Source organism: Saccoglossus kowalevskii, chromosome 16, assembly GCF_978046115.1.
Source record: "Saccoglossus kowalevskii chromosome 16, keSacKowa6.1, whole genome shotgun sequence".
In the NCBI taxonomy this organism is placed as follows: domain Eukaryota; kingdom Metazoa; phylum Hemichordata; class Enteropneusta; family Harrimaniidae; genus Saccoglossus; species Saccoglossus kowalevskii.
In genome coordinates this window covers 14,174,036-14,194,801 of record NC_140656.1, presented here as the reverse complement: position 1 = coordinate 14,194,801, position 20,766 = coordinate 14,174,036, and the positions used below count along the sequence as shown (strand labels likewise).

General features: G+C 35.5%; 1 protein-coding gene and 1 long non-coding RNA gene across 4 annotated transcripts in view; one reads left to right on the top strand and one right to left on the bottom strand.

Annotated features, from left to right (window-relative positions):
* Window positions 1–16,601, top strand: part of LOC102805974 (hydroxyproline dehydrogenase-like) — a 28,077-nt gene extending 11,476 nt beyond the window's left edge. The window contains exons 1-11 of one of the 3 annotated variants that reach the window (XM_085491516.1): window positions 7,170–7,480; window positions 8,004–8,439; window positions 10,226–10,419; window positions 12,059–12,200; window positions 12,506–12,610; window positions 12,745–12,825; window positions 13,511–13,657; window positions 13,982–14,111; window positions 15,245–15,392; window positions 15,563–15,651; window positions 16,208–16,601. In XM_085491516.1, the coding sequence (XP_085347642.1) occupies window positions 8,074–8,439; window positions 10,226–10,419; window positions 12,059–12,200; window positions 12,506–12,610; window positions 12,745–12,825; window positions 13,511–13,657; window positions 13,982–14,111; window positions 15,245–15,392; window positions 15,563–15,651; window positions 16,208–16,374 (1,569 nt within the window). In that variant the 5' untranslated portion in view covers window positions 7,170–7,480; window positions 8,004–8,073 and the 3' untranslated portion in view covers window positions 16,375–16,601. Of the gene's footprint in view, window positions 1–7,169; window positions 7,481–7,550; window positions 7,680–8,003; window positions 8,440–10,225; window positions 10,420–12,058; window positions 12,201–12,505; window positions 12,611–12,744; window positions 12,826–13,510; window positions 13,658–13,981; window positions 14,112–15,244; window positions 15,393–15,562; window positions 15,652–16,207 lie in introns of those variants that run through there. The other 2 variants (XM_085491518.1, XM_085491517.1) reach the window with 2 other exon arrangements.
* LOC146733678 (uncharacterized) lies at window positions 7,714–8,174 on the bottom strand. Its single transcript, XR_014926615.1, has 2 exons — window positions 8,065–8,174; window positions 7,714–7,877 (listed from the first exon to the last, which is right to left on the bottom strand). It is a non-coding gene; the product is annotated as an uncharacterized LOC146733678 (long non-coding RNA).
* Window positions 16,602–20,766: the final 4,165 nt, after the last annotated feature.

The following is a 20,766-nucleotide window of genomic DNA, read 5'->3' as shown; positions in this document are numbered from 1 at the left end:
AATAGTAATTTTCTTTCCCTTTACTAGTAAATTGTAAATTTCTACTTGACAGTCTGGGCCATGGACTGGACTAGTCCATAAAGACTATTTTCATGGTCCACACCGGAATTACTACTATTGTATTTTGTTTATAAATTCTGTTCTGGTCATTCTGGTGAGATAAATAAATAAAATAAATTAAAATAAAATAAAATAAGTTAAGGTAGAGATGCAGTTTATTTGGCTTGCTTTTTAATTGAGTAATTAGACAATGAAGATGGTATTATATATCCAACATGTTATATATTTTCTGAAAGCTTATTATACAAACTTTGTGAAACTTGTCTTTATTTAAAATATCCAGAATGGGTCAAAAACATGCTTTTTTTGGGCAAAAGTGGTTTGTGCGCAGGTGACGACCCTCCCGCTTTAAAGTTTATGTAACTACAGAACGTGTGAATTTAGCGTGTATCAACACTGACCACCAATGCTGGTCGTCATAGCTACATGTTCATACTGGTCAACGACGTATTCTATGAAGTCTATAACAGGTAATTGGATCAGAAATATTCAGTCACACTTTATTGAAATCTACATATGCATGATACATATAACCTTTAAGAAACGTGTGTACTGAACATTAAGATCAACTACCATTAATTACAAATATTGAATGTACATTAAAGGGCGATGGTCGTTGCACAGAGCGTGTTCGAATTTTCCTGTAAACAAACAATGTATTTTACACGCGTTGTGTACGTCGCTATGAGTCCCATATCGTAGAGGACGCGACGCGACGACTACCGCCCTTCAATTGTAAATGCTTGTAAATGCTTGTAAATGTTAAGAACGTTTAAGAAAAACAAAAACAAAATATAGCTGCAGGGCATCAATGGCGGTGTTTCGAGCCTCATGGCCAATGACACGTCGTATATGTGCTGTATATAATAATAGCACTGGTTGCATGTTCGTATCAGCAGGTGCTTGAGATATGACAGTTAGCATATTAAAGGGTATATATGGTCTTCTTATATTTCAGTCAGATCGCATGTCCCTTCTCTTCACTATAGCGCTGTTTGCATGTCCCTATCTACAACAGTGCTTGAGATACTACAGTTATAAATACTAATAATGTCACATGACCATATATGGTCATCCAATATATTTATTATATCTGTTGTCCAACTCCTTCATTATAGTGTTGGTTGCATATTTATATCTGCAACAGTGCCTGGTATATGACAGTTATACATATTAATGAGGTAACATGACCATATATGGTTATCTGTTATTTCAGACATATCACTTGTCCCTCCTATCTGCAACAGTGCTTGAGATATTACATTTATGCATATTAATGAGGTCACATGACATTCCCCACCCCACACCATCATCATTATTATTGTTAATGACTATTTGTTTCTAGAATGAACTTTTAATTGAAAACACTAATTCCGAGTAGCATTTCCTTTCATAAGTTCATTGACATTCACTATCTGGAGATCTTATTAGGGGCCCATTGGAGAATAAAAAAAAATGAAAAATCATTCTAAAATCTAAATCGGCTCACTGTCTGCGGCTGCAGTTTTGAAAATAATGTGCGTTGCTCTTTCAAAGTTATTAAGGAATAGCGGATTAGTAAAAAATGATCGCCCCATACGATTCGCAATCCTATTTAAATTGAATTCACGCCACACAATATATCGGATTTTAATCAGATTGCAGTAACATATGGTTGGTATGACGTTGTGAGAACCAAGCAATCTTGAAACAATCACAAGAAAATAGTTATGCATGCATACATGTTTTGGAGACACGTTGGAGACACGTCTGGACTAGCCCACTTGACAACAGAAAGTTTGGGCGGAAAGTTTTAGCAAAAAGCCAAAAAAATAAATTAGTTTACTAGATTTCTATACAGCAGGCTTATTTTTTTTTTATGAAAACGTGTGTTATTTAAAAATCTACACGAGTCCTAATGGTCAATCCCTGATAAAATAAATATCACTGTGCCTATCTTTGCGATGCGTGAGGATATCACGTGATTCGTGAAATCATCGATAATTTGTGAGTTATTTTTAATACTTGGCTAAATGCTCACATGCAACAAAATGATTTATTTTGCATTATCAGTTATATGTCTAAGGGGACAAAAGGAGCGTATTCGAGCAAAGGGGTAAATGTTGTCCATTTTGATATTGATTATTCTCGAACATTATGCGATGGACGCGATTACTCACAGGTTATTATTGGCATCAGTAAATTCCAAAGTACCAACCAGTTTAAATATGTTTTTATTTCTAAAAATAATAATATTGTACATGCTCTTAAAATATTACCTATCATCGTCTCCAAACTACAGGCCACAACAGACAAAAACGATTGAATATCAAATGATGAAAGAAAATCGCAACACAGGAAAGCTCATTTCCGGATATCTGTTCTTGGCGGGACATTGGGCCTGCTTTCTGGGGCATGGTTCGCTATATCCGATTCATATGCTCTTTTGTGCATCAAAATTGGTTATTCCCCAACACAGGTGTTGCTTGTAAAATCACTGGCAATGATGGCATTAACTAAACCGTGTCATATCTATAAAGACATTAATATTCTGGAAGTCAAGCGAAAAGACACATTGCTGAACAAAAGCCTTTGTGAACACACAGGGTGCATGACGTATTATTATGCCATGAACGCCGTTCGACTGGGAGATGCGACTTCAATTGTCGTTACTTTTCAAAACGTTCATTGAATTCTGATTAAGTTTTTTTTAAGATTCAATGTGAAATCATCAACCTCTCAACAAAATTAAATAAAAATATAAATTGTATACAATGAAATTATATACACCATTTGTTGGTATTTGATGAACCACTTGATGAGACAGAAGTGTTTTATTAGATCTAATGAAGCTTTGTTTAAAGTACAATGTCAATATGGTATGTCGACAATTTAGTAAAACTAGAAATTCCCTTGAAACCCCTCATATGTCTGATATGATAGGATGAGTACTCTTCCAAGAGTACACAAAGATTATGTATTATCCTTGGTGGTCAGCTTGAAAATCGTTTTATAAAAACCTTTATATCCATTACAAATGAAAATATGGTTCCTATTAGTAATCATGCAAAGTTACAAACTCAATTTCTCCTGCAAACGACCATTTGTCATGGATCAATCATGCGACTACCGACTTGATAGAATAGTGATATCCCAAATATAGAATATGCTGACTGAATCAGTACATCTATATTTTAAAATAAAACATTTGTTCACTCGGGTTCATCATTACACCCACACACTCATAATATTATTAGGAATACCATTAGCATCACAATCTTGCACTTGGGTTTCATATTTAAAGCGGGGGAGTCAGATGACTGTAGCGTGTCATTGTTTACAAACAAACGTCTACCCATGAGCCTTTGCGTTTTTAGCGTGTGTTGTTATCGTCACTTGGAACACAATTCCCGCGCGTGCGCAGGCGACGACCCTCCCGCTTGACTGTAGCAAACCCGAGAGACAACAATTATACCATAACTGAAATTCCACGTAAAAATTTTGAGATATGTTGCTGCAACGCAATACCAAGCAGTTCAACGCAAACGTTCAAGACTGTCAATTAAAAAAACTAAACTTATTCAGAAACTAAGTTTTTATAAAACGATTTTCAATCTTGATTATGTTCTTAAAAATAATAAAAAAATATATAAATGCAATTTCTCCCATTATAATTCTACAAACTTTCATTCTGATCTCAGTAATATTTCTTGGCAGACAGTATATAATAAATCGGACACTAATGTCGCTTTCAATACTTTTTATGATATTTTTTATGGGGTTTGTGCTACTCACGCTCCTATTACTGAATGCAATGCTAGGGACGCCCAAATACGTAAACCCTGGGTATCCAGGGGTCTAGTTAATTCAGCCAGGACTAAAAACAAATTATTTTCTAGTATGAAAAATAACCCCACACATGCTGATATCAAAGCTAAATACAAGCAATATCAAAACATTCTTACAAAACGTTATTTTAAATATAAATTTATCTCCGCAAGTGGGAATACGAGTAAGATTTGTATAACAATTAACAGTACTTTAAATAAATGCAATAATATGACAACCCCTCAAAGACTTAAATCACGTGATGTTCCCGATAAAGTTTTGACAGGAAGTTGCGATATTGCAAATGAATTCAATAATTTCTTTACAAATATTGGCCCTGAGCAAGCTAGAAAAATTCACCCATCTGTAAATTTTAATCACTATCTCACAGGGAATTTCCCGTCATCCAAGCACTCACAGAACGGGATATTATGAAATTTATTTACCGATTAGACCCCAACAAAGCAATGGGACATGATCACGTGCACCCTAAACTTGTAATTGATGCTGTAAAGTATATTTCTAAACCTCTACCGCACATTCTGAACTGTTCTATAGCTCAAGGTATTTTCCTGACTCTCTCAAATTCGCCACAATCACGCCAGTATATAAAAAGGGATCTGTCCTGGATTTCGGCAATTATAGGCCCACATCTATTCTACCCGTATTCAGTAAAATATTTGAATCAGCTGTAAATCATCAGCTACTTGGTTTCCTAAATAAGTTCAACATACTCTTGTCCTCACAATATTGTTTTCGGAAAAAATACAGTACCGTCCTTGCCCTAGTTGACCTTGTTTCTGATATCACTGCCAACATGGACAACGGTTTTGTTACATTTGGGGTATTCATTGACTTAAAAAAAAGCATTCAATACTATTGACCACAATATTCTCCTTACAAAACTAGCTTATTATTGGATAAGAGGTATTCCGCTTTCGTGGTTCCGAGGCTACCTAACTAATAGACACCAAACAGTAAACATTGACGGAACTGCTTCCACATCCAGGCAGATTGAATACGGGGTGCCCCAGGGATCAATATTAGGGCCTTCACTTTTTCTTCTCTACATAAATGATATTAACCACTCTACTGTTGCTTTCAATTTCCGCCTCTTTGCGGATGATATAAATTTATTTAAATTCCTGCAAACTAACTCTATTGATCTTTTTAATATTAACAATGATTTTGAAAATGTTGTACAGTGGTGCAATGCTAAGAAATTAACAATTAATGTAGAAAAAACAAACTATATGATCCTGAAAACCCCGCAAAAAAGTAAAAGTGGAGGGACAGCTCGCAATCAATGGTACGTTGACCCATGCCTAAATTGGAATTCTCATATTGAAAAAAATGTGAAAACCATTAGTCCCAAAGTGGGCATTATATCTCGCATTCGTCACTATGTTCCCAGATCAATTCTCATCCTACTTTACAACACACTTATTCTCCCACACTTAATGTACTGTATTGAAATCTGGGGAAACACATACCCAACACTTCTTGAACCAGTTCTGCTCTTACAAAAAAAAATGTGCGCCTTATCACCTTCTCGCACTTTAAAGCACATTCTGCTCCTCTTTTTATCCAATTACGCATACTTGATATTCACAAATTTTGTAAATTACAAACCTGTCTATTTATCTTCGACCTTAAACACAACATATATGCACATAGCCTCAATAAGTATGTTAATGATTACCCACATTGCTATCCCACAAGTTCAGTGTGTAGCGGAAACTTGTCAATTCCTGTACCTGAACTTACAGTTTCACAACATAATTTTAAATTTGCTGCAGTAAAACACTGGAATTCACTTGCAGACTCCCTCAAAAACATCAACAACAGAAACAAATTTAAATATGAAATGAAACATTATTTGAATTGTTAAATTTCTCGATTACCTCCAATTTCTCTGCATTTTTTTCTTCTGCATATAAATTCGTTGTACCAGTAGTTTGTTTATATTAATATTACACATAATATTTTAGTCATTTTTATATCTAAACCATGTAAATAGTAATTTTCCTTCCCTTTACTAGTAAATTGTAAATTTCTACTTGACAGTCTGGGCCATGGACTGAACTAGTCCATAAAGACTATTGTCATGGTCCACACCGGAATTACTACTATTGTATTTCGTTTATAAATTCTGTTCTGGTCATTCTGGTGAAATAAATAAATAAAATAAATTAAAATAAAATAAAATAAGTTAAGGTAGAGATGCAGTTTATTTGGCTTGCTTTTTAATTGAGTAATTAGACAACGAAGATGGTATTATATATCCAACATGTTATATATTTTCTGAAAGCTTATTATACAAACTTTGTTAAACATGTCTTTATTTAAAATATCCAGAATGGGTTAAAAATATGCTTTTTTGGGCAAAAGTGTTATTAAAAAAATAGCTTAAAACAACAACTTCTGAATAAAAATAAATGAAATTAAATTGAAAGTGGTAAAAGATAAATATTTGTTGATGTTGAGAGGTGAAAATAGTCTCTTAGTTTGTGAACATTTAGACGTATATGAGCAAATCATACATACAAATCATCAATTGAATCTTGAAGCGGGAGCGTCGTCACCTACGCATGCGTCAGGTGCCCATAGAGTGTCAATGTTTACAAACTTGGGACTCAATTCCCGCGCGTGCGCAGGTAACGACCCTCCCGCTTTACAGAAACCTAATTAGAATTCAATGTATACTCAACAACCTCTTAAAGGGGAACCGCTTAATCCCATGGATTGCACCAAAGAATCATGGGACACTATTGTTTATGTTGTTTACAATGTTAATCTATCTTTTGTTACCCATTGTTATTTTAATCCAGAAAGTAAGTTTGTTGTGAGATTTGGCTTAACTGGAAGGTGCCCCTTGAACAAAATCAAATGAAAATAAAAATAAAAAAAATTATGTTCAATAATCATTTTATAAACAAGTTACCTCTTCAGCACATTGTATTTCGGGGGTTGTACAAGTTGTGAAAAAAAAATATTTATTGGTATTGAAAAATAATATATGGATGTGAAGACAATATTATTTTTGCAAAAATGTAGACGTCTCGGAGTTAATTATATTTATCTTTTGAATCATTTATTGAAACTTAAGTAACGAGTAAAATTAAAATATTATTTTTGAATAAAAACAACACCTGGTCTGTGAAGGTTCAATAACAATGAACTATATCTAATTACTCTTTTACGTTCGAATAACATGGCTACAGGTATTCACGGCTTTGTTGATGCGGCTCCATTTAATCTAATGTTGAGAATTATCTGTGTTCTTTTCAGCATGCATGGAACTGCACTATCTTTCATAAATTACAGTGGTTCTAAATATTGTTGATAGTTAAAGCAGGTGTCGTCATCTGCGCATGCGTCAGATGGCCATAGCGTGTCATTGTTTACAATTGAGCCTTTGCGTTTTTAGGGTGTGTTATCATCATCGCTTGGGACTCAATTCCCGTGTGTGCGCAGGTGACGACCCTCCCGCTTTAAAGTTTATGTAACAACAGAACGTGTGAATTTAGCGTGTATCAACACTGACCAGCAATGCTGATCGTCATAGCATGTTCATACTGGTCAACGACATATTCTATGAAGTCTATAACAGGTAATTGGAGCAGAAATAGTCAGTCGACGTTGAGGGCTATCCTCATCTCAGGAAGCTGTGTTTGCAGTAAACAGGCAATATTGTATGTCGACAATTTTAGTCAATCTATAAATCCCCGAAACCACGTAGAAGTCTTTTTGGACATGATGAATACTCCTCCAAGCGGAGGGAAATATTATATACTACCCTTGGTGGACAGGTATTTCAATTTAGCCGTTGTATTTTTTATAATATTGTGAACTGAAACTAGGAAATGTATGCACATAGCACCAATTCGCTAATGCCATTTGCGGCTGAATATTTCGTACCATACTTCGCCTCATCCCGATTGTTCTAATACTTGCTTGTCGATACTGCTACCAAAGACCCCAAGTTTCATCATTGGACACGACCGGATCTGCAATTTTGGATGAATAATCATTAATGAAAAATAATTTTATTTCATTTTCCTACCAAAATAAAAGGTACTGTTTTGTTAATGTTTACTTCAATAATATAAACAATCTTATCTTATCTAATCTAGTATAGTGTGAAGGAGTACGTCGCAAAACGTCAAATCGATCAACAGAACAGATTTGATGTACCCGGCTTAGATGGAGTACTCGCAAGGTCGATGTGTTGTTCCATTCCTCATTAGGCTGTGGCAAGGTCCCATTCAGACACGGGGCGGATGGCTAACGCAAAGTTGCCGTCGTCATACTGATTGTCAACAACGCCGAAATATCCATCAAGATTCCAAACCGCTGCATACATCAGCCACTGTCGGAATTCACCCCAACATCCAGAATTCAGACTCCATCATTAAACATGCTGCGAATGAAAATGTCAGTGCTGCACCCGAGCTGAACTTTAGCGATACTGAGAATTCATTTAAAACCAAGACGACCTTGGAAATATGTCGAGCGTTGGCGGTGTTGAAAATGTGCTCTTACTCGTACTTTGTCGACAACAGTTTCAAGGTGAGTTCTGTCTGTAGCGAAATAAATGTGACGACAAAATAACGGTAGGCAGCGGTAATTCCAGTGACCGGGTGTATGACCTTCAACTGTGTTTGCAAAGTGATTGACAGGCACTGAATTTATTGTTGCGTATCGTTTGACAGGCTTATCTGATAAATGACTGGTTTGCACAACACGCCCATTCCCGGTTATCCAGTTTAAACTCCGACAAAATGAACATATTTTCATAATATAATAACATAATAGTCCGTTCAAAAGTGTATGCGAGCTGAACAACTGACGTAATTGAAGTGCGCCCTCACACAAGTGTTTCACGTAAATCTTATTTTGCTACAAGACATTTGAGGTATAGGATCATTACTTCTTGTCGGAGGCTAGCTAAAAATAACGACTATAAAATTCGGGAAAGAAATATCAAAATAAACAAATTAAGATACTGTTTTAATGTAATGTTGGCGCAACAATGTGAGCCACAGAGCGGTTGTTCATATATTTCTGATGTTCCGTTTGTTATGTTGCAAAATAATGTACCGTATTTATTTTATTACAAGCGCGCCTCTAAAGAAGCTCACACAAACCATTATAGAATTTATTGTATTCGAAATCATTAAATGTGCTTTCGTTTTACTATAGACAACAGTTTTCGTGTGTAAGTAAAAGCTCTACTAATAAAGCGATTACAGTATATTCTATAGAAGACTACCCCTGATATTAGTGGCCGTATTTGATCTAATGATAGCGCGTGCGTAAATGTCAGTTTGTATTTATGGCCAATATATTTCACATTTTGGTATCTTATACAATAAATGCAATTTGTTGTTGTTATGCTCTTTTATTGGAGATGTGTAAATATGGTACTGTCACATTGATACGTCAAATGCATTGCTTTTACACCACCATTACGGTAATTGGGCGGAGATGATATAATAGCTGTGATATGCCGATCTAGTCGTCTCGATCGTATTTGAATGGGACTGTTTTAACACTACAGACATGGGTTCATTCCCAGCAACTTTTATACGTTAAAACCTCACTTTCGTCATAACTGCGCATGCGTATTGTTAGGCTGACAAAAAACCGAATGATTACAAATCGACAGAAGCCAACTGTTGGGTGCCAGGCAGGGTAGTAATATTCAAATAAGTGTCAAAATATTGTATAATGCTTAGTCGTATTTTGCTCAGAGTTTAATACTCTGATAGTATACTGACTCTCAGAAATTTGTCTGAATAGCCTGCAGTGCACGCGATGTAGGTAGACCGATACCAGAGAACACACTAGCGATAATCGATTAGTTCCAATGACAGCACGGCTGCAACATTAACAAGTTGAGATGACGTAATCACAGATTGTATTCTCTCCTGACATGATTAGAGTTTGGTTGTTTTAGTCACAATTCCTCAACGGATGGACTATGTTTTAGTATATAAGTGGTGGCTGGGCGGCAAATGGAAAATACCCACACCAACTCTGTATACAAGACAGGGACTACGTTGTGTTCTTATGTCTTTGACGCTGTCCAATGTAAGCACGACAAATATATTCGATAAGGGGTAATAGGTGACAGTAAATTTGAATACACTACATTGAGTGTGAAATCTCAACCAAATTGATTTTTTTTATAGCCCTGTCTTCTTACCCTGTTGACTCAACGTAGGATCAGTAAAGTCTCTATTCATAAAACACTCCCCTTCAGCATTAATGATCTCTATATTTAGTGTTAGTGATATTTCAGTTCTAATTTTACTTCATATTTAATTTGTATAAATATTTATTTCAATTTCAGTTGATGGCAACATCGCAGAACATTCTTGGTGAATACATAACCTCACGTTTATTGAAATCTACTTTCTACGGACAGTTTGTAGCGGGACATGACATCCCAACTATTGTGAAGTGTGTGAAGAGACTCGAGCTTGCCGGCATTGCGTCGAAATTAGCTATACCACTGGAGAAAGATTTAGGTGGACCCAGCACCAGGTAAGACACGTCAGCCAAGGGAGGAAACACCGCCCTCTTTCTTAATAAATGAACAGTGCCCTTTGGTGGTTGTTCTTTCAGATAAATAAAACTGCTAGTAGAACGCAAGTAACTTGTAATCGTCATATTGTTTCAGTGTACTGGAATTCAACCCTTTGAATAATTTGAAAACATTAAAATTTCCATTCAACGTCGGTCTAGCAAACATAAGAGTTTCACATTCACCACACCCTCTGAGAGTAAAGGGGGATCTCTGTGATCTATATATAGCACGACAAATTTCTGTCATTGGACGTATTTAAGACTTAGGCCACCCCCAAAAAACTAGAAAAAAAACTTAAAAGTTTTAAAAAGATAAAAATAAGGTAGCTGATGACATTATTAGTTGCTGCGTCGTGTGGCGTGGTTTGCATGACACTACGGGGAAACAAGTCAAATTGTTCCTCGGCAGTAAAGAGCGCCCTCTTTTAAATAGTTTCCTTAAGCAAGGAATATATTTTTTTGATCGTTGTTCCATTTAACAAGGAAGCAATAGGCTCTGGTGAGTTGGGACTGCCATCGTGTTGTCATGTGCGCGCACTATTTATGTGTTTCCGCTGATATCGCATTAATAGTATTGGAAATTATGCAATTCTTTACTTGAAATATGTGTTTCTTATACATTTCTAATATCCCAAGAACCATTTTACAGATTTCAATGAACCCGCAGACCTATTAATTTAGAGTTGTAATGGATGCATAATATTTATATATTTGTAGATGTTCAACTGATATCTCAAGAACCAATCTATCTACTTAGTTAGGATTTCAATGAGATTATAACATATGTATTGCGGGCTAATCTATATTTTCTACTTATAAACCATATTGTGATCTCTAATATTATATGGTGTTATTACAAAACGTACGTCATCTTGTGACAAATTGTATTTTTTTAGAATATTTAAATGTAATCTAAATAGGTAGGTTTTTGTATTCGTGGGACGCTAATCGTGTATGCATGTGAAGTAGAACACGCAAAAAAAACCATCAATATACTCAGAACAATATAACCCACCCTAATTTTGGCACTTTCAAAAGCTATTAAATAGGTACATCAGTTGAATGAAATAAGTACAATATGGGGCCTTATATCAGAAATGTAAAAAAATCGTTTAGATGTGAGTCCAGTGCAACATTACACGCAATTTAAATACACCGTACAAGTCGAATGTGTTTAGGTGTATTACAAATCTGGTGTGATAGGCACAGTCGCAAAAAGTGTTGATACAAAGCAGAAAACAATGCACTTTATTATCCTTACCAGTTCAATCATTTATTGATTTATTAGTAATTTTATGATACTTACAACGTGAAATCAAGAGAAAATGCATATTAGTTAGACGATTGCAAATAGTCGAGTGTAGCCCATGATTTATAAGATTATCATTGGCATGGAATTGCAGGCTTCTTATATGTGGAATAAATTGGTTTAAGAAGAATCATTAAAAATTTTAAATATGCGTGAGAAATTCAAATTCAAATATTTACAATTTTCTTAAAATGTTCATTTCTTGGGATCTGAAAATACAATTGGTTATTGGTTGAATTTACTGATTACATCATTGTGTATCTGCTAAGTACGTATTTCTATTACCAGTGATGAATACCGGGACAAACGATGTGCTGAGAATATTAATGCAATGGAACAATGTGTGGACCAGACACTACATGTATGTGATAAAACTAAACCACTTATCATGCAAGTGCGATTCAGTGCATTGGTACAGCCCGAAGTGTTGGTAAGCTACAATTAAGGAGTTGCTTTTATTCAAAACAGTGATTAATATACTGTTTTATTTACTACTGTCAATGGTGCACAAAAACGGAATATTTGAATTTACCCTGCTTGCCTGTACATGTATCTGTCTGCCCAAAGTGTGTTCGAAGAATTCACGCGAAATATAATAAAATTGTGGACGTCCATGCTCACAATACTCTTCAATAAACTTTATTTATATCATGATAACCGCCATGTGGTTGCACTGTAATGCCGCTATATGATATATCATCACTTATATTTATAATATTTATAATTTATTCACAGGTCAAAATTGGTGAGCCAATTGTGAAAAGTGGATATGCATATGGTGACGGCGGACCATTGAGTATTCAGAATTTCGCAAAGGGACTAAATCAAGTCAACGACAAGGTACCGATACATTTCATACTCAGTTTGTAGAATATTTGTTTGACACATCTTCTAAATCAATGTTAAACGGTTTATCATATAAAGTTAATCAATTTGAACGATCGTAATTACCATGTGCTTTCATCCATTTACAGATAGAGAGAGTTCCTGGACTGACCGATTCTGAATTTGAACATGTTAATAATACCTTGCATCGTTTGGACAGACTGGCACAAGTGAGTTGATTTTTATTTTATATTTGTCAGGCAAAATATCTAAAAATATGTTATGCTTACTTATGTTATTTCTGTGTTATTTTATTACAATACTTTTTATGACATACAAGCTGTGAATAAAATGTATTTTGCCATCGTCAACTACTTCTTTCGTGTAGCAATGACAAGTGTATTTGTCTTTCAGTTTGGTTAAGCTAATTGCAGTCTTAATTTAGTAAACCTTGCAAGTGTATATTTGGATATGGATAAATAGGGTACTTTTATTAACATATGCACATTACTAAAATACATTGCGGATGAATGGTGGGCGTTGCGTTAAAGTCATAGATTGTGTTAAAGTCATAATTTAGAGCTGTGATGGATGCATAATATTTATATATTTGTAGGTGTGATATCTCAAGAACCAATCTTTCTATTTAGTTAGCATTTCAATGAGATTATAACGTATGTACTGCGGTCTCGTGCACAAAATGCACATTGTATCACACCGCTAACTCGCCCATTATTCATATGAAGTAGTGGGCTACACTGTAATATGTTGCTAGAAATAAAATGTTAAATTTGAATAACCTACATGATTTGGTTTTAGAAATGTCTGCACTATTAAGGTTGATGTACATTAAAAAAATAGTGAAAATTCAATGAACTTTATCATAACCCTTCGATTATTATTATTTGTTGACAGAATGCTGTATCTCACAATATAAAGATTCTAGTAGATGCGGAATATACATACCTCAATCCAGCAATGACACTGATAACTCTAGCTTTGATGTACAAATACAACAAGACTGAACCATTCATATGGAACACATATCAAAATTATCTCAAGGTATTGAAAAGTTATATGGCATTCACGGTCAAATGTGGGCTTTTTTTAGGTTTTGGTAATGATTCACATCGTAGCTTCTATTTTGAATCGAGGTAGTTTTATCCTATATTCGACTTGTGAATACCTGTCTTTCTAGCCAATCGGGGAACTTATCGATTTGCTTCCATTTATGCTATTTTTAACTGTAATAGGCACTTTTTTCAAACAAATGCAAAACTTAAAGATGCATACACTCTCAGTACGACACATCATATGTTAACTTATTTTTCTTTCAATTACACAAACCACGGAATAATGTTACACTTACTGATTTGACTTCAACAGGCAGCACGTACAAACATCAACAGAGATATTGGGATGGCTGAAAAGTTGGGTTTCACGTTTGGTGTGAAACTGGTTAGAGGAGCATACATTGATAGGGAAAGAGAAAGATCCAAACAAATGGGATATGAAGGTAAACACTTCATCCTACATAAAACGTCACCACTCATATGAATATATATCATTGCGTCAAGAAGAGTCATAATATTTAAATAATAACACATGCTTGTGAGGGTAATATCACGATTTGTTGCCTGCCCAAGGGATGGTGGTCATGATGACCAACAGCCCGAAGGCAGACAACAAATCGTGATATTGCCCGAATAACCATGTGTTATTTATTTTATCACATCGAACAGACATCAATCATGCACAATCACATCTACCATACATCACTCAAACCCGCTCTCCCACAAAATAACAACACTTATATTTGAAGTTGGCAATATTTTATTTTATCTATTATAACAAGTTTCACACTACTTAATAACATACATACATTGTTTGCTGAAAAAAAAACTGTTAAATACACTCAGTAAATGTTATCTCCAGCCACAGATACTCTTTTTAGTAACCGTGCTTCAGCAGTGTGAATTACTCAATTTATCGGGAATAACATTTTTGAAATGAATTGAGAAATTCTCAAACTCAAGTTATTTGATGAATCTCAAGATAAAAATGCTAGAGTGCCGTGGAAGTGACTGAAATTCCTTTCTCACTAAAGTACACCTTCTATTCACAAGTCACACAGCTTTAGATCGTTACCCATGTAATATGCCATCTAATATCCAGTGTTATTCAATGTCATGTGACTGAGTCTCAACCAATCACAGCAAGCGTAACAGCAGCGAGATGTGATAACACCTAATATCACGGGTACGTTATACCAGGTATATAATGCCTGGCTCTGTAAACCTTTTCACTGCATGCAATAACAATTATATATCTATTATCTACAATTTCCACTATAGTTGTTTTTAAATCATGGCACATAAAACGCTTTGTATACATTTATGTCGTGTCAATCATGTACTAAGGTACTGTTCTAACACAATTTGAACGATATGTGTATGTCAAAGTCGAAGCAGTGCATAACTGGATTTACTGTGATGCAAGTCATGCTCGCAACTCCTGTGAACACGATCGCATTATATTATAGTTTGCATCACATGATTTTTCTAGGTATGTGCATCACATGTCAGTCTTGCATGAGCTTGTCTATATACACATTTAACAATGCATTGTAATTTTCTTGATACTCAACAGATCCCATCAGCCCGGATTATGAAGCTACAAATAAAATGTATAATCAGAATTTAGTTATGTTATTAAAATTAATCAAAAAACATGGAAAACGATACAATATGATTATAGCATCCCACAATGAAGAAAGTATAAATCTAGCTGTAAACAAGTAAGAACCCACCAACTTTCCTTTTCATAATTGGGACTTTGCTGAAAATATTACACCCGTTTCATTGTTTTCATCTTTAGTATTTGATTATCATTTTTTAAATCCATTTTTGTATAATTTTACACAATTTCATATATTGACGATTCACTATATTTGTTTTCATATTACAGGATAAATGAACTTGGTATTGATAAGACGGATGGCACAGTTTGTTTTGGTCAGTTGTTAGGAATGTGTGATCAAGTATCCTATGCTTTAGGTAAAATAACACATTTTTGTGGGCATTTGTCAACAAGTATGTCTGTTGCCCAGCAAAGAGCGATATACAAATACAAGTTGCAAACCAAAATAAATAATAGCATTAGCCACGAGGGAAAGCGTAATTGTATGGGTCGTACTGACCATGAAAGCTCGATTTAATATTTAAGTGGCGGCATGTGAAGTTAATAATTCGACTGCGCACGTCTATTTAGTCACTGTAAATCCTCGTTCATTACATGCGATTTGACGCCGTCGCTGGGTTGCCTAATGTGACATATAGGTGCGTCTCTTTACAGCGATGAAGCGCTACACCGTGGTCAATGTGGAATGTTTATATGTTCATAATATGTTTATAATTTATATCTTACCAATCCATCATATCAGTGATTATCCCACAGTGCAAAATGTCATTATATTAATTCTTGTCTCCGGCAGCATAGAATCATCTTTAATTTGCATGTAACTATTATTGTTGAAGCAGTCCTATTATTTCGGTTATATTCAGATCTTGAAAGCTAATTTAAATTTATCAAACAATTGTGTGTTCACTGCAGGTCAGAAAGGGTATTTAGCGTACAAGTCACTGCCAGTGGGCACATTAGATGACGTGATGCCATACCTAGCTAGAAGGGCGTTAGAAAATCGATCTGTCTTGGCTGGCGCTAAACGAGAAAGAGAACTGCTATGGGGAGAACTGAAGAGAAGAACATTGCACTTTTAATTATTCCGATCGATCCGATATGCTACGACCTGATTGTACAGCTGGTTTGTACGGTGTGCCAATGTTTATGACTAAGAAATGTTCATATTGATTACGTCATGTAAAATTTTTTTACTGAAAAACGTGTCGTTAAATATATTGTCGTTGGAGAGATATGCATGATTATATACAACTACATAACAAGTCTCTAAGTGATAAATAAATACACTGAAAGAATAAGAGTGAAATTATGCAGTTTTGTGTAATAAAACACTTTCAAATAATCACTAGCTCAAAAAAAATTCTAGCCGACACTGCATTCCGGGATAGAACTAAACAAGGTGAACAGAACTATATACCATGTAATGTACAAGTCACCACAAAGCGAGCACGAATCACTGGCCAAAAAATATGCAGGTGCACAATTCCAAGGAAAACGATAGGCGCGCGCTGGGCCTAATGTACAATAATCTTAGTCGTCAACGGATGCATGTAATAAGTTCCCTCGCCCAGATACTTTGCGTCATGATTTCACTTCAAGCAGTCAACACAATCTGAGGTACGCATAGTGTACATTAGATATACATTTTAAGCATAAAAACTCATTGAATTGACATACCAACAAACATATTTTCTTGGGTCACCTTTATCTAATGTAACATGTGATTTAGTGTTCTGTTTCGTAAATAAAGATTTTAAGATTATCTGGCAATAGAAAAGTATTACTTCAAGCCTGGGAATAGTTAATATACTAGTAACATATCTAAGCTCATTCACTATATTCAGGGAGAAGTGGCGTATTAGAGTAAATAAACATATAAATAAATAAATAATGTGTCCTTTAATTTATCAAAATAACTTTCCGAATGTTATTCTTTGTCATGGTGATCTCAATCAAAACGTGAATAATCAGAACGAGGATAGATTGTATCGGTGGTGGCGCTGTTTAATATTCCCCTGACGCTATAAATAGATTGCACCTATGTCTATTTATACACCACGAGTCAAAGATATTAATATATTATAAACAGTTTTAAAATGTAATACGTATATTATAATCAGGTAAACATCAAAGCAGATAATCTAGTTCTCAACTTACATACACATATAATGCGGTGGTTGGTATTTTGGTAGCTTCGGTACACAAACCTACCGTGTTTATTGACCAAATTCCCCTCCTCACAATGACCATTGTTGATGAAAAATACAAGTAATATAAAAGTATATATAAAATAAAATTTGATGTTGTAGACACCGTGTATGTAAACAACCGAGACTGAAGACAATAGGACTTCACGCAATTGCATACACATCACGCCACCTAGTGAATGCTACAATTGACCAATCACAAGCATGGGTGAAATATCCACCCGTGAATGCATATGCATAAAAGAATAGATGGCAACTTTATGCTAATCTACGAAATCTACGCCCTACGAAAATTCAGAAAATTGATATTCGTTTGCCATGTAAAGACGAGTAAACAGTTGTGTTACTATAAAAAACACTAATGTCTATTTTTAGAGAACAAGGATTTTACTGATTTGACAGGTGAATATAACATAAAAAAAATTGAAAATAAAAATATAACATATTAGAAATTACTACTCTACGAAATATTTAGGTATGATTTAGTGTGGGATGATATAAGTCCGTCAAAATTATGTGACAATGTTCATTGTATGATTGGATGGTGTGCATTTATTATATTTGCATGTGGAAATTCCGTTATCCAATTGACGATCAGGTATCATACTACCGAATTTGTAACTACTGGTATTATATCAGCTTTAGTTTGCGGGGAACCTGATTTCAGACCAGCAGCCGGACGTATAGTGACTTCCACCGCGTGCGCCCGCTTACGATAGAGTGGAATAAACTTTCTTCTTTATAAAGAATACTGAAATCCTGAATTATGCATTAGGGTTAGGGTTGAGTTAGGTAGGATTTACCCATATAACTAACACCAAATTTGCAGTGATGGCTGCCCCGAGATGTACATGAAAGTTTCTTTGCATTAGGGTTATAGTCGTGTCAGGTTGGGTTTATACCGGGGTTTATACAAGCGACAAACTCCGGTATTGTCAACACTGGCGAAAGAACCCTGAAAGAACAAGTAACCTGTAGAATGCTGTGTGGGTAATATTTTTATATTGATTTTTGTTGCATTTGCAGCAAATAGTTACCAAACAATGAAAGATCGATAGGATTGGATATACCTCTCAGCTGGCATTCACATGCATAGTTCAAGACTGCCTAACCGGTGCTTATACCAGGATTTGGTTACAGCACCTAGGCGGTATGTGGTTACAGCTTCATGTTCCGAGTAATCGCAAGAAATTGACATGACAATAGAAATTCATTAAAGACTGGCACTCCCATGCAATTAACAGCGAGTGAAATTCCTGGGATTGAAACATATATTTTGAAGTCACTGATGTAGGCAATGAATAACTCCAAGTTGACATAAAGACGAGGTAGTTTATTTAATCAGTGCTCAACTAGAGGCTGAAATTATAATTAATTTGTTTATTTCAATTTCTCCTGAAGCAAATAGTATACACTGGTGAAACACGGTAGTAACTACGGTGGGTGAAAGGATGTTTTGGGGTGTAGTTTACATTGTGTATGGAGTGGTAGGGTCGGGTGTAATTTGTTCATTTCCAACTCTTATGAAGTCACATAGAATGTCACTTAATTTATTTTTGCTGACATGTTTTCAAGCATTACATGTGAATCCAATTTCATTGTGCTGTGTCTCAATAGAGTATGAGGAAATGGCATTTTCACTGGAATTTATTTCAGGGAAAAAATTGTTTTCAGTGATAATGAAGTATTATGACAGAACCCCTTACCCTCCCCGTGGCTTTCATTGCGTATGGAAGTTATTTTCACGAGTGATGCGGTGTATCCTGCTGCTGTACTTTCACGAGCGAAGCCACGGGGAGGGTGTGGAGTTCTGTTATTATTACATATGTCCCATATTTGATTATTTCATATTAAAGAAAGAACGTGCAACAAACCGGGATAGCAATTTAGGGCGGGGAACCCAATTGCTCATTAATATACTCCAAGACAGTCCTGCGACCTAGCGACGCGTGTCAGTATAGAACGCGTGTCAGTGAAAATAAAAATATGAAAATAATATAATCAGACGTCTAATTTGAGTCGTCCAAATAAATAACTCTTGGATGTTTGAGCTTCATGTACGTCGCTATATCGAGTTCCATATCGAACAGGACGCGGCACGACGACTGTCACCCTTTAGTTGGGACCACGACAGAACCAGAACTTAAACTGGGCGACTACGATACACGGTTTATGTTGAAGTTAAAAGTTCCTCCACAGATCTGTGCATTGGCAAACATGCCGTGGCAAACATGACTTTCGTTGACATCGGTCGTCGCTGACTCGTGAGCTGCCCACTACAACTTCGTTTGTGATGTTGCTTGCTGGTCGTGGATAGACTGAGTCTTGGTTACCGGTTAAATGTTGCTCATTTGGCGTAGGTAATCTTTATTTGGAGCTGAGTAACGCCGCAACGTCGCCAGCAGAAACCTCCTGGTATCTCGATGTTGATGGTTGCGGCTCCATAGTAATCGCTGATTTTACTGCGGGTCCAGGCTGCGGGTGGATCTTGCGAGAGCCCTTCAAGATTTATAAAACTCAGTTTCCAGGTGGTCAACAAACATTAAGTTCTCCCAATCCTAGTATTCTATGTGATGTACATCTAACATGCCAAACATTCTGGTGAACGATTTGAACCTGACAAAAATAGCAGACGGAAATGTGTTTACAAAATAAAAATAGTGATTACTTGAAATAGATACCAGGAAGGGGAGGGGGTAAAAAAGTTATATAACATTTTATTATTCAATAATTTATTAAAATACATAAGTTTGTCCAACTCCCTGTGATATAACACCTCAGACATAGCTCATTGTACTCGGCTTCAGTGTGGGCACAATGTTACTATTTGAATTTTTAATATCTTTTTTCATTAATGAGAAAGTTGACCAAAAAGTTAGAGTAACTGTTCACCAGGAATGGCTTTTTAACTTATTGTTCATACTTGACAGGCAGGTCGTACCATCACTAATTGGCAAAACAATCCTGACCCACCGCTACCATGGCAAAGCCAAATCTGTTTTTGAATACTTTCGCCCCACATTGTTACACTGTCAACGTAATCCCAACGCAACTTTGAACTTGGAATAAAATGTAAATGCTGCCTCCAATCTAGAAAATACTATCGCAAAACGGTTGGAAATAATATATTTAACAGCTGAATACGTCCTAGCAATAAAATAAAGTGACTTCTAAAGACTGAATGTTATTTTGCGAATCTCGTATAAGGTGCCCAGTTTTAGTTATAAACCGACGTTAGCTTCACGTTCATGTCCTACCATGGTA